The sequence below is a fragment of the Camelus bactrianus genome, chromosome 7 (assembly GCF_048773025.1).
Source record: "Camelus bactrianus isolate YW-2024 breed Bactrian camel chromosome 7, ASM4877302v1, whole genome shotgun sequence".
NCBI classification, from domain to species: domain Eukaryota; kingdom Metazoa; phylum Chordata; class Mammalia; order Artiodactyla; family Camelidae; genus Camelus; species Camelus bactrianus.
In genome coordinates this window covers 69,863,096-69,877,914 of record NC_133545.1, presented here as the reverse complement: position 1 = coordinate 69,877,914, position 14,819 = coordinate 69,863,096, and the positions used below count along the sequence as shown (strand labels likewise).

Below are 14,819 nucleotides of genomic sequence, written 5' to 3'. Positions count from 1 at the left end.
TGGTAAGAATTAAAGCAATATGGTAAGTCCGTGGTTGTTTGCTGTATTATTCTCCACAGTTTTTTAGGACACTCAAACATTTGTAATGAAAATTACAGGTCAGTGCCTGATTAAGTGTTAAGCTGCACACATTAAGCTGCAAATGCTGAGAAACTGCCCCTGCCCTGCTCCCAACAGGGAAGGCAGAACAGATGATGTGGGCTGAGCTGGGCATCTCAACAGATGAGGAATCTTATAAGGCAAACTTAAAAAAAAAAAGAAATTTGTATTTATTTATAGGCATAATGATTCATGTACTGATAACAAAGAAGCACCAATAGGATTTAAGGCAAACCTCTTAAAGCAATTTTCCCGGCTGTGGAGGGGGTTCAGACTAGGGAAAATCACGTCCACTTTCAGTGAATTAAGAAGACATCAAATCCTGACTTTCTGTGGTTACCATGTAATGGAGACATTGAACTACTGAGTTGCTTCAGTAAAAACTTCCAAGATTGAGAGCAAAACCCACTCACCATTTAAGTGTGAATGAATCAGAAAGAGATGTGCCAGGCAGCAAACACTTCACATAGTACTTGCTATTTTGAGTTGAGATTTTTAACTTCTAATTTAAAACTTATCTGTTTTGGGCCCTCGCCGGCTATCAACCACAGAGCCAACACAATGATTGGGAGATTCTGGGCTGAAGAAGACTCGCCAGTGGGAAAAATTCCCTTCTCACACTCTGTCACTGCATAGGGAGCAGGTGCTGCATTTCCAGACAGAGGAAGTTTTTCTCTGTCAGGAATAATCCAATCCCCACCCCTACTCTAGAGATCTTAATTTAAATCCAAAGCAAAGAAAAACTGATAGAAAAAAAAAAAGGAAGAAGTTTTATCAATTCATGAGCACTGAAGCTCACAGCTGTAAGAACATGTGCCCAGAGGAAATAGTTTATTGTGCACATCTTTTCTGAAGAGATAATCAGAAGTCATATTACCACATATCCATGCTGCCTTAAGTGCGCATGGTCCTTTACAAATAACAGAGTGTATCATCTTATCTTGTATCGTTTTACTTGCTTCACACAACCTCCAGAGGAGTGGTATCTTAATGAGTACCAACTTTTGTAATTGAAAGGAATTCTTTATCACTCATTTCCACATATATTGCTTGACATTAGGCATTTGTGTTGAGCACTGAATATGCAGGAAAAAAAAAAAAAGAACTCGGTGTCAAGGGACACAAGAGATATAGGCACAAATGGTATGGAACACAAACACCTGAACCTGGTCTTTATCAGATAAAAAAAAAAATAAACAAAATCTATGTTTTTAATGAGATTTTGACAGTTGTACTATAGACTCCCCAAACTGGGGACGGTTGGAACTTTGATCTGAGAAGACTATAAGGGAAGCATCTCATTTTGAGACTATTAATTAAAGCACTGATCATACTGAACTTTGTATTGATATTTAACATAAATAAGGTTTACAATCATTTATCTAAGGATAGAGATCTAAAATGGAAGCGGCAAATTGTAAATACATATTCAAAGCCCATGAGTGTACTTTTAGATGCTCAAATTAGTTCAAAGAGAAGTAACAATATCAAAGACCAAAATGAGAAAATATTATACACTATTTAAAACCCCAATACTGCTGAGCACTTCACAGCTCCGACATTGTTGGTCTAAAATTGTTACCATTTTAATCTTAAAGCAAATAGCAAGAAAGGGCACTCTAGAAACTTAATTAGATTTGTAATTTAATCCCCAAGATCTTTTGTCTTCATTTTCTGAACAGAACAAAGATTGATCTTACGCATTAAAAAGAACAACAGATAGCAAAAGATCATTCTTTGTCCAGTATTTGTTTAAAGTTATTTAATAAATGTTCCTGGGAAATAAATGTTAAGATTTTGAAGATCAGAATTCCTCAAGTACCTGATTGCCTGAGTTCTTTCAGAAAACCACTGTAGATTGTTATATAAGTAAAAGACTGGTTCAGAAAATTTTGATTAATGGAACACTCTCTAACTGCTTTTTTCATTTTAGGGGGTGGCACATAAGCTAATAATAGGAGTGTTTTAAAATGAATTTCTTGAATACAGCCTAATGATTTTGCAAAAGAAATTACCACTAATTCTCAGCATTCTGCAGCATAAAATTCTCTCATATTATTTAAAAAGATACACAACTTTGTCCAGAAAGATTTTTCAAAAACGGCTGAACAAAAGTATTTTTTCAAACTAATAACCAGAGTAGGGATTCAGAAAGTATACCGGTGACATTTTTTTTCTCCTCCATTTAATGTTAGTTACATAAATGAGTACTTTCAGAACAGCACTTGGCTTATGAACATCAAAAAACCTACATCATTGATCAACATGTTTCAAATGCATAAATTCAGAGAATAAAACTGGAGGAACTTTGAAAATACTCTTACTCTCCCCAAAACCAAAACAGATAGAGTCCATGCCATTGAAAACTGCAAGAGTGTTAACATCTCAGATCATGATGAGCCTGAAAGGCTTATTACAGTAAAAATGACCAAATTTGGAAAATACAGGAGACTCAGACAAACTGTTTGTGAACAACAGCTTTGTAGTTTGGAGTGGTAAAAAGTACAGTCTAAGAATTCTCTGGTCAACCCAATGCCACTCACGTTTTAAATCACCTGGAAGAGAATAATGAATCATAAAGGCTTAGTCTGTGTACTTTTGTATTCAGAAAGGTAGAAAGAGATTCATATACCTGGAAGAGATCAAATCCATTCCTATGTCTATCTGGAATTCATTACACAAATGGAGAAATTAAACTACATAAACACAAACATGTATTTCATCTTTCTCTCTACTTCTCTCTCTCTCTCTCTATCTATACAGTTATGTATAACTTTTCCTTAGGAAAAAGTTAAATTCAAACTATGGGAAATCAATCAATTTTATTCCTTTCAACAAACTTATTTTTTAAAAAATCAACATTTATAAGCACAATTTTGAAAATTAAGAAAAGAAACCCAAACTCCAGTGATAGACAACTGGTATTATAGTGATATTTCACATCAGGCATAAAAATCAGGATTATGTTTCAGCCAATCTACTGCTTTGAAATTTTTCGATCATCTTTAAAGCTTGAGGCTGAGTTCCATATGGTTATCAGGTGTGGACGAAAAACATGATTATAGACAAAACAAAACTATAATAAATATAAACATATAATAAAGCCAAAAAGTATACTGGTCTAAACAAAGTGAGTCCTTGTGGATACTCATTTGGACTAACAGCCTTCTGGTCAGTTCATCTTTCAACATAAAAAGGATAAACATTTATCCTTCTAGCCTGGTGGCATAGAACAGGGGTATATAGCCTTGGGGATGGGAGAAAATAAATGATTTTTTATGTCAAAATTACTCCTCAAAATATTTAACGTTTCAAAAACAGGATCTAAATATTGACAGTTGCAGACAGCATGGTGAGTCTGACAGAATACTACCATGAGTTTTGTTAAAGATTTACATTGTAAGAGGAAGTAAAGCAAAGCTGGAAATCATAAATAAAAAGTAATGGGTGTGGGTTATGCAATAGCTGGACTCTGATCAGAGGATCTATATGCAGAGAAAGGCCAGGACTGGTGCTATGGCTAAACATTATTAAAATAATACAAATAAAATCTTAAGTCATATGTACACAGTTTTCAATGATTTCCCACTTAAACCAATTAAACCAACTGTAAAACTACTAGTTCCACAAAAGATCAGGGCTTTAGTGGCAGTCTCTGAGTTTATAAAATCACAGACATAATTTTACGTTCACTTCAGTTTTCTTTCTTTCATGAGTTTGCAGTGTATCTATTTTTACTTTAGGTTATGAACTTAAAAATGGCCACATCAGCTACCAACTGCAAAGAGCATCACTTCATCACAGTGCTTCACTAAAATTGTGCTTACAATCACCCCAATTTGAAGCAATCGCTGATTTCCACAGTGTGCAGACAGAAGGGTATGAAGATCTATCTTTAAATTATTCAACTATCTTTGTCAAACTAAATTAGGCCCAGTTATTGTTGCATATTTTATTTAAAAATAAATACAGCATATTCATTTCTTTCTGGAGTATGCTACCTGAAAGCAATCATATCACTCCCATCCTTCCAAATGGGTCTCAATTCCCTTATCTTAACTAGACTGTAATATCAAAAGAGTAGTATTAGGCATGACAGGATCATAGTCACAGAAAATTCAGACAGACCAAGTGTTTGCTCATAATTGTTATATCTTGATACATACAGTCTTCCCCTTAGCTATCTGGAAAGCTCTCCCAATTTTCCTTGTTGTATGAATACCATTAGAATATTTTTAATAACATGCTTTCAGTTATATAGTTGGTGATGCCCTGGTAAACTGGAATTCTGAAAATCAGCAAGCAAATAAATGAACAAAAAGGGCCTGATTTATAGCATTTGCCTATTTTCATACTCTAAACACTCTCACCATGATCAGTTCCAGCTACATGATGGCACTGCATGTAAAGCTGGGAAGAGATGTGCAAAGCATCTCTTAGTGAGTTAGTTAAGCTGGTTCCAACAGAACTGTGATGAATAAATATTGTGTTTATTCTAGTAGTCTATGAAAATATTCAGAGACTTTTTTGGTAGGTTCCAATATATTAAATTTAAGACAATGACAGTGAATTTCATAATTTTAACATAATTAAGTTTTAAACAATAACAGGCAACATTTCACTAAAATATGAAATGACAGAAAAACAGTTTCTAAATAAGCATTTAATTTACAGTAAAAATAGAAGGACAGGGTGAGGCTGCTTTATGATAAAAAAATGTTCATTATAAACAGTATCACTGAAAACTTTTAAACTATTATCTGTGTTAGGGTTTGGAAAATGCAAATGATCACATCATCTAATTAATGTGAAAATTATCCTTGTGTATCTTGAGAATCAAGCTGTGACATTTTACTGAAAGAAATTGATGAAATATATGTTCTATGGCCCATTAGATATGCCTGCAAAGTTCATTATTTTCAAATGCTTATGATGTAATGAGGTGAACAGCGTCTAGACAGTACTTAGCACAGGAGTTGGCGATTTTTTTCTAAAGAGTCAGAGAGTATGTATTTTAGGCTTTGTAGACCATACAGTCTCTCATGAATGGAGTTATGTATTGTATTGGGAAAACACCCGTGTTCAATATGTAAATTAATAATCCTGGCTGTGTTCCAATGAAACAATGTTTATAGAAACAGGGAGCAGATAGATCTGGCCTGTGGGTCAGCCATAGTTTGCTGACCTGACTTTAGCACATACTAAACCATCTGATGTTTTTATGGCTCTGAATTCAATATAATTTTTCTTGGTGTTTATGAAAACATTAATCCCTATAACAAAACGGTGTTTTTTTTTTTAATGTAATATTGCCCCAGACAGTAAAAAATCTTGACTAATTATGGTTTCTTAAACAAGGTATTCTCATAGCAAACCAACTGCCAAAGAACAATGCAATTGAAAATGAAATGAATACAGCTGTGGATGTATCTTCTTTATACTACTAAACTAAAATTTCATAATTAACCATAAGGAGAGATTTTCCTAGACAGTAAAAAAAGAGACAATATTCAAATTAAATTTAAATATATTTAATATGAGCACAGATTTAAAAATTTACTCTGAAATCTTTGTTCTTACCTTCCACAAGTTTCCCTGTCTGTTCTGCACTTCCGCCAGGAAGAATCTTGGCAATATAGGCTCCAATTTCTCCACTATGTCCAGGGATTTCTTTACCACCCACAATTCTAATTCCTAATCCATTACCTGTATGGAGAATTAACAAATTATTAGTAAAAATTTAAGAAGGTATAATAATTATCACAAGTTATAAGGCACACAAAAAATGTGTTCTGGTGTCCAGAAGTTAACTATAACATGAATACTGGAATTGGACACTAATAACAAAAGAACATTATTCTGATTTCAATAATGGCTGATATGAAAGAGAACTTTCTGAGATCTTGGCAAGATCTACAATGATTAACCTGATACTGACAAATAATTCTTTGTTTCAGCCATATTCAGTAATATACTAAGGCTTCGTCCATCTTGACCAGATATTTTGTAAACATTTTATATGAAAATATTCCAGTATAAGAAATTACAGAGCATATAATTCATTTATGAAATTGAGGAGCACTTAACTTACAAAAAGATAGTAATAACTATCATAAATTGAGAAGACACAATCCAAACACATAAATGATTGCAAGTGATAAAGTGAAAACATGAACTTAACTTATGACTTATTATTCAGTTTTAAGCATTAACTCATCAACTAATATGGTTTGTACATTAACATGGCACTTAGTACAGGCACAATAAAAGCATTCTTGACTTATGAACACTGTTAACTGCTCCTTACTCCATAGAACAGGGTTTCCTGTAATTAGCCACACGGAAAAAAGATGGAGAATGACTATTACAAGAAATCTAATTGAGACAGAAATAAACTGTTGATATTTTAAATTGATCTTTCTAAAAAAATAAGCTAAAAATTAGTTAGTGGATACAGCACCAGATAAAGTTTTGTTACAAATGTCAAGGAGATTTTAAAATGAAAGCACTCAAAGAAAGCAGAATTCTTCTCCTTTACTGAAGATACAGTTACTTATCTCTTTAAATTAAAGTTCATTCCATTCAGTGATTGAAGTACCATTTTTAACTCTTTCAAAATCTCCAAATTCTAAAAGCCAGCTCTTTTCCAAGTCCTGTTCCCTTCCCACGTTACTCTCCAAAGACAATCCCTGGGGTCAGCATCAACACAGCTCAAACATTTAACAAGCAGTAGTACTGAGTTATGGAATCCTTCTGTCATTTATCTAGTAGGGATATATTTTGGTAAAACAGTGTTTCTTATTTCCAGGGAATATGATACTTCTACACGAATTTCATCTTTCCTTTTCTTCCTCCCTCCCTCCCTTTCTTCCATTCTTCCTTCCTTGTTTTTTCTCCTCTTTTCTCCCTCTCTTTCCCTACCACCCCTGCCCCACATCCTCATCCACCAGTCCAGCTTGTACACCAGTGCAAGTGTTCTAAAGATTTAGCCTCAAAATGGAAACAGAAACAGAACAATGAACTGTATGTTTCCACAAGGGGTTGTCAAGGGTCAGAGTTAAAGAAGATACTAGCTCTCTCTGTGCAGCTTTTCTGTCACAAGTTTCTTGGTTCAGTGATACTGTTCTTAGTAAAGGTTAATTTATGATACAAACAATACAACTGGATGGATGCAGAATATCTTCTAGTATATGACTTAGTCTCAACTAAGTCTGGATAGAGACAGTTGAGTTCTTAGACATTAGCCTTTAAAGATTCACCAGGACTGATGCTATAGTAAGACATTAGATAAATACTAATGAAGGGCAGAAGATGAAGAAAAGCCATAAAAAGAACAAACATCTGATACACAACAGATAAATCTCAAAAACAGTGGTGAGAGGAGCCAGACACCAAAACAGCTTACTGTATGATTTAATATATATATGAAATGCCCAGAAAAGGTAAACTTACAGAGACAGAAAGTAAATTGCTCACTTGTGGGTGGGAGAGGAGTGTTAGAAGTGGATGTTGCTAGTAGGTTCAAGGGAACTCTTTATGATGACTGAAATGTTCTAAAACATGATTGTGGTGATGGTCACACAACTCCATACATTTACTAAAAGTCACTGATTTGTACACTTACAGCGTGCACATTTATGATACGTACATTATACCTTAATAAAATTGTTAAAATAATCATTTAAAAGGGCTACCCACATTGGGTATTGTTATCAACTCAGATTCAATGAGATCCATTACCTTTGTCTCCTATTCCTAAAAGCTCATAAAGACGGTGGATTAATGGGAAATAGAAAGTGAGCTGATATTTCCATGTAAGACACTGCTATCTTTTGAATCTAAACATGTTTAATATTCTTCCCTATTACATTTCCTAATTAGTCTTTCTAGTCTTGCAGATGTAGACAGTCCATTACGGAACTATACATAAGCAAGTATCTTTTTTCAAATCAGAAGAATTTCTTTGACTTGTTTCAAACAGCTGTTTTTCTGGAGCCATATGATAGAGTTCTAAATAAAAGAGACTCATTTCTCGAGCATTACATTTTAGTCTCTTTTTTTCCTGATAATTTCTCTCTAAGAGAAGGGGAAATAACATTTGTTGAGTGTATAGGAAGTAGAAGATTTTGTGCTAGGTTCACTTGAAATTATGTGAGATACAGAGAGCTGGTCTATTTCATGGATGTGCAAATTTATTCTCAAAGTTTAAATAAGTGATAGATCTGAATGTTCTCCTAGTAAAATATGAGTAAGTTGTAGATCAAGATCTTCGTTGGATTCATTCTAGCAACTCAGCAACCAATACAATGTAAGTCATACCATGGGTGTTCTAAGAATAAGTATTAATGAATAAAAAATATAATTTCAATTTGACTTTAAAAGCAGTTACAAAATATACTTTATTAAAGTAAAATTTTTAGAAAGAGAAAAGCTAATTTACAATTTTTTAACCTTTTCTGTAAAGATCCTTAGAGAAGTAATTCTCGAAAATTTTGGTTTCAAGGATCCACTTACTCTTTAATATGACTGGGGACTCCAAAGAGCTTTGGTTTATATGAGTTACAACTATGTAGATTTTCTGTATTATAAACAAAAACTGAGAATTTAAAGTATTTATTAATGAGTTTTAAATATTAATAAGCCCATTCCATGCTAAGATAAATCACATTTTAATAAAAAAATACTGTATTTTTAAAACACAACATTTATGAGTAAAGTGGCATTGATTTACAGCATTGCAAATATACTTGCTATTGATCTAAAAAAGAACTGAATTTTCTTATCTACTCTGTATACAATGTGTTGTGATGTTACACATGATGTAATCTCTGAAAAGCTCTACTGTATAGTCACAGGAAAATGAGAGTGCAAAAGGCAAATGCTGCCTTAATATTACTATGAAAATAATTCTGACCTGAAAAACCCCCTGTAAGAATCTTGGGAACCATGAGGGTTCTGAGCTGAGACTTTGAGAAGCACACAGAAGAAAAAATTTTAAAAAACCCAAAATACAGACACTTCCTATTCCTGTCTCCTTATCTGAAATTACTTTTGTTTCCAATAAATAAAAAAAACATATTTTTTCTTTTCTGTGAGGTGTGCTTTATATAATTCTTATAAAATATTTTAATGCTTTACCCAGTTAGAATGGTTTATTAAAATGTTATAAAAGATACACAGTATTTTCTCCTTTCAAAGGTTTTATATAACCAAAATGAAAATTCACGACTGGACCATTTCCCCCTCTGTTTGGAAGAGCAGAAATACTACATTTTATTCTTTACTCCTTCCTTGATCATAACCTTATCTTGTTTTTCAAAGGCAGTGAAGTTACTAGCTTAGCGAGCTTTTTCACTATTGATGAAGCTATTGGATATGGCTGTTTTTCTCCAAACATGAGAGACAAACAGGAATTTTAATTATTTCTTATTATGTAAAATTTCAGACATAAAAAGTAGTGACAAGACTATAATAAAACCCCATAAGGTTAATCTTCCAGCTCCAACAATTAATCAAATCATGGTCAATTTTGTTTCACCTATTTCTCTACCACTCTCCACACAGCTAATTTTGAAGCAAATTCCACACAAGATAGTGTTTAATCTGTAAATATTTTATGATGCATTGCTAAAAGACACACTTAATTTTCACTGAAAACATGGACATAAAAATGGCATTGATTGCTAAAAATAACAGTAAAACCTTAGTATCATGAAATATTTACTCACTCAAACTAGGCTTCTGGTGGAGCAGCAAATGGCAGAGAGACTAGCCAGGTGTGTAAATTCTCTAGGCCAGGGTTTGCCTGCCACTAACTTCAAATTTCTAGATGCTGTTCACCAAAAATTTCTACTTCTGGCTTTAGTCCTGCATATACATGTATTTAAATCCCTTTGAGGTGCTCAAGACTTATTTGAAGACAATACAAATTGTTTCAAAACATTTAATTTAGAATGACATAGTGCTACATGAGGACAGATGAAAACTACATTAGTAGTAATCAAAGGATGGTAAATATAACAAGAAAATATTTTTATTATTATTTTAGGCAAATATCAAAATAAAACAAGCATGCAGAGAGATGATAGAAAATTCATTGTTGAAAACTATAATCTTTTCTCATTTTGCAGAAACTATATACTGAGGGAACTGAATTTAGACTGGAATATTTCTAACAACATATCAATAGCTCTTATTTTTGTTATTCTTTATTTAAAAATCTTCTAATTGTAGTAAAATAAAACAAATTAAAATGATAGGTTGCAAAAAAAATAGTAAGGTTGAGGGGATAATTACTTTGATATACTATAAAATTATGGTAAAAATAGTACAACTGGAAAACAGACACATTGATATAGAATCCTTATGATTTAGTAAAAATGTTTTGAAGATTTTTGTTGTACTCCCTGAAAAAAAATAATTTTGGCATTTTAAGAAAGTATTACACTATTTTGCTTTATGTGCTGGAGGGAACTGAAATAGTTTGTAGCAAGTAATTATTTCTACAAAAAAGCCCATGGATTTTAAGTCTCACTCCTGGAATGTATCAGTGCTTAAAACATGGTCTGCATGCAATAAAACCATGAAAGGTTGAATTATCTGTCCCTGGCAGGAGAAAAATGACCCAATCTTAAAAGGAAAACAACACTAGACTTCTAATCGATTCATTCTCAATAAAACTAAAGAGAGGAAAATTGCTCAAAGCAAAACATGTTCCCCATCTACATGCTCTAGGGTCTAAAATCTGCAAGGAACAACAGCAAGTATACTGAAGAAGTATTTCTTTTCATTCTTTCTTGTATCAGTCCTTAAAAACCCCCTTCGGCACATACGCCATGTTAAATATACGACCCATACCTATATCCATATATATGAACATACATACTTAGGAATATTTGTTGATATACAGGGTCTATGAAACACAGAATGTATCTGAGTGAGAATATAGGTGATATTCATATTTTAAAAATTGATTAACTTAGACAAAATTTATACTTCATCTCACAGATTTACATAACAGAACTTTTTATTTGTGCACTAAATGCAACTAAATGGAATCTGAGATCTAGATTAGATCTTGGACCAGTAAAAAAAAAAAGTAGTGGGTTAATGGGGAAACTCAAAATTTGGATAAGGCTTGTAGATATTTTAATACTACATAATAATGTTGATTTCTTGTTTTCATCATTTTTTGTGATTAGACAGATGTTAGCATTGGTGAAACTGGGTAAAGGGCGGGCAAAAGAAATGACTGTACTATTTTCTGGGAGCCCCGAGGTTTATTTCAAAATAAAAAGTTGAAAAATTCTGTCATAAATTCGATTTACAGAAGAACACAAATAAGCAAATAAACAAAAACTCAGCATAATTGATAATGTTCCAGTTGATAAGGTACAGGGGAATTTATTCCTCAGAAAAATTCATGATAGTTTTTTACTTTCTGTGTAAGAATGCTTTATGGTCCTAAAACCAGTGACCATATTACTCAATAGTGCAGTAATTATGGAGCACTGCAGTATCATGTACATTTAAAAAAAATGAAGTTAACTAATAGAATGATCTAAATATACACCATTCAGTCATGCCATTATTGTCTTTTATGTCCAAGTGCTGCTTATTTTCTGAAATTTTCCAATACACAAGTTTTGACATAGAAGTTGCATTTTCTAAAACTGAATGAGTCATCTAAATTGAAATTCAAATACATATCTCAATCCAACATTAAAGTAAAAGAAGTAGAGTATTTGATGTCCTTTACCTGAAACCGTGTGATCCTTGGAGTCTCTTGTTATTTTTATCCTTGCATGAGGAAAGATGTAGTGCACGCTTTTCCCGTTCATCTGTATAATCTAAGACATATGCGTGAGAAGGTGAAAAAGCAATGTTCAAGACACTTAAAGGGCAATATACAGAACTAACTTGTCTTTTCTTTCAAAGCACATCGACTAGGTCAATGAAAACATATTAGAGGATTTTTCAAATGGTGACAATTTAAGCGTCATGTACTACATGATTTTATTGGTTTCTGAGTTCATTATGGTCTTCACATTTATAACCAATTTCTCTTGCAAACTGATTTGTTGTGTTTGGAAGATGAATGAGCACACGTAACACCTAAAGGATGTCCATTATTGGTAGTACACAGTCAGTAGTGATGACAGCGGATAGAGAATACACATGGAAAACTGACATCTGCTGATTTTGTTTTGGACAGCCTAGAAGTGGAAAGGCATTTTTTAATTTTCAGAAATTAAGTGGTTCAGGAGAGAAAAGCCAGAGAATCTCTCATTCTGTGCATCTCTATGACTATACCAGGAATGCTTTATATTTACGTTATTTTAATTTTATTGTGGAGTTGTGCTTTTGCTGAGCAGATGCACCAGAAATTTCAATGTACACCTGATGCTAAGACTGATTTAGCACAAATAAGTGAAGTCTTTGCTCATTCTAATACTTTCTGAAGCCTTCTTCGTAGGCAAAGGTGTTATTTCTCATTTACTTTTGACGTTCCCTTGGGTAGAAGAAACAATACTCAAAGCTTTGGTTGCAAGTCTGTGATTTCCATTCTCATTACTGGGACTTGAACATGAGACCACTACAGACTGCATTATCGCTGTTTCCACCTGGCAGAACGAGATTTCTGAAACAAAAGTAAATTAGCAAATGCAAACTTGTGCTTTATGGTTCATGGAACTTGGCTTTCAAAAGAGATTCCTGAAATAATGACAGACAAGAAGTAGTAAAATATTTATATATTAATCAGATTTTATTAGTGTGGAATCTTGTATCTATCACCTCAGGAAAACTTTTGACTAAAATTACAAATGAAATAGTTTAGTAAAGAGACATTAATACTACCCATATGAGAATATATTTAAGAAGTGTCTGGGACAACTCAGCCAAAATATTAAATAGAATTTCGAACTAAAGGGATGTACATTTTGTGAGGAAAGATTCCTTGGAATACTCATGTGGTTTTAATTGTGCCTTTGAAAATCCATCTGTAAAACTGCTAGAATTCTTGATATTAAAAGGAAAATATGTACTGAAAAAATGTGAATTTAAATTATAGCCTTTAGCTTTTATTCTATTCAGGGAAGAATAATCTTAATCAGGCCTCTAATGAACATAAAATACTCCCCAATCAACAGCAGAATCCTGTCACGCCCAAGAATATGAAGTAAATCCAGCAAAATAAAACCAAAATATTGTTCGCAAGATTATAAAAATACCATGGTCAGTATAATCAGTCAATCTAGATAACTCATACTAATGCTAACTTTGTAAACTACTGAAAACCTGATTTCTATTCATAACAAAAGTGTGCATTTTCCTCTTTTCTTCCTTACTCTTGCCTCCTGTCTCTGTCTCTCTCTCAATTTCCCTCCTCTGGCCTCCTTACGTTCCCTCCCTTCATCTTTCCTTCTTCTTCTACTTTCCTTCTTCCTCTCCTCCTCTCCTTGCTCTCTCCCCTAATCTGCATTTAAAAATGTTTCTTTTTTTTTATCAAAAATAAACCATGTGTATTGAAAATTCTACAACTATTAAATATAACTGAAACCTTGCTTTGCTACTGTAAATAGTTCATTAAAATTATGGATATTATTTAATCTTATTTCAAATGTCTTAATTTCATGTATGATTCAACAATGCTTTTAAAAAGTCATTTTTTCCCACTTGGCCAAAAATAAACTAAGGAAACACAATTTTGCCTTTTGTTATTCTAATTCTCCAGACTAGGGAGAAGTTGATATAATCTCATAGTACCTCTTCTTGCATGCTCTAGAGGTGTATTCAGGCTTCCCAAATTTTTTATCACAGTTTTATCAGATAGTCACTATCACCTTTCAGTTTGTATCCATGATGATGCAAGTAGAAGTGATGTTAAACATCTTTATTTCCAGGAATATTGCTTTCAGGGCATCTCCTGTCTTTTCAGAGACTGTCTAAAACCAGCTTCATGAATTTGCTTAATAAATTAAAAACATTAAACTACTCAGTTTGGATCAATGTGACCCAGAGTCTATGGAAAGCAGAAGTATCTGTCTCTCATGTTGGAACTAGTTGGATATTGGCTTTTTTCTAAGCATTGAAGGTGAACATTGAGAGAGTTCTCTAGCAGGTGAGGTGTTAGGGTAGGTGTTCCTTCTGCCAAATAAGAGTAGGAACAAGGCCAGAGGGCAGGACTGATGTTAAGGCATGCCCCACACCTGTCCTCAAGAACCAGGTTTCTTTTGATGATTCTGCACTGACAAAACTATCACCTGTATTCTGCCCAGGAAACGGGTTTTTCCTCTTCCCTATCTCCAAATATTTCAAAAGAAATTACTTTTAAGAACTGGCCCTTTGTACTTATGAAATAATAACTCTTATGTTAATATACATTTTATTTATACAGACTTTCATCCTTACCCTCACTTAAATACCTTGTATACAGGATGGGGAGGTAAGAGTGCCCTTCTGGGGTTCCAAGCACTGTGTTAGGAAATGCACAGATACCATGGTGGAACACAGAGCACTTGCTCTCTAAATGCTCACAGCTCAAGACAGTGCAGGGAGCAGTATTGGACCATGAAGGAAAAACACTTGCCCCAGATTTCTGGGGAGGTGGTAGTGGGAGTGTCAGAGAAAGCTTCTTGCAGGAGGACGCATGCACATGGACACCTGAGTGATGCACAGAGCTGGCCAAGAGGAGAGAGGAAGAAGAATGCTCAGGAAGA

The 14,819-nt window shown here is 33.6% G+C and overlaps 1 protein-coding gene across 5 annotated transcripts in view; it reads right to left on the bottom strand.

Annotated features, from left to right (window-relative positions):
• Window positions 1-14,819, bottom strand: part of PCLO (piccolo presynaptic cytomatrix protein) — a 310,832-nt gene that overhangs the window by 88,451 nt on the left and 207,562 nt on the right. For all 5 annotated transcript variants that reach the window (XM_074367559.1, XM_074367561.1, XM_074367560.1 and 2 more), the window contains exons 9-10: window positions 11,858-11,948; window positions 5,680-5,805 (exon numbers count right to left, since the gene is read on the bottom strand). In XM_074367559.1, coding sequence (XP_074223660.1) covers window positions 5,680-5,805; window positions 11,858-11,948 — 217 coding nt within the window. The remainder of the gene's footprint in view (window positions 1-5,679; window positions 5,806-11,857; window positions 11,949-14,819) is intronic.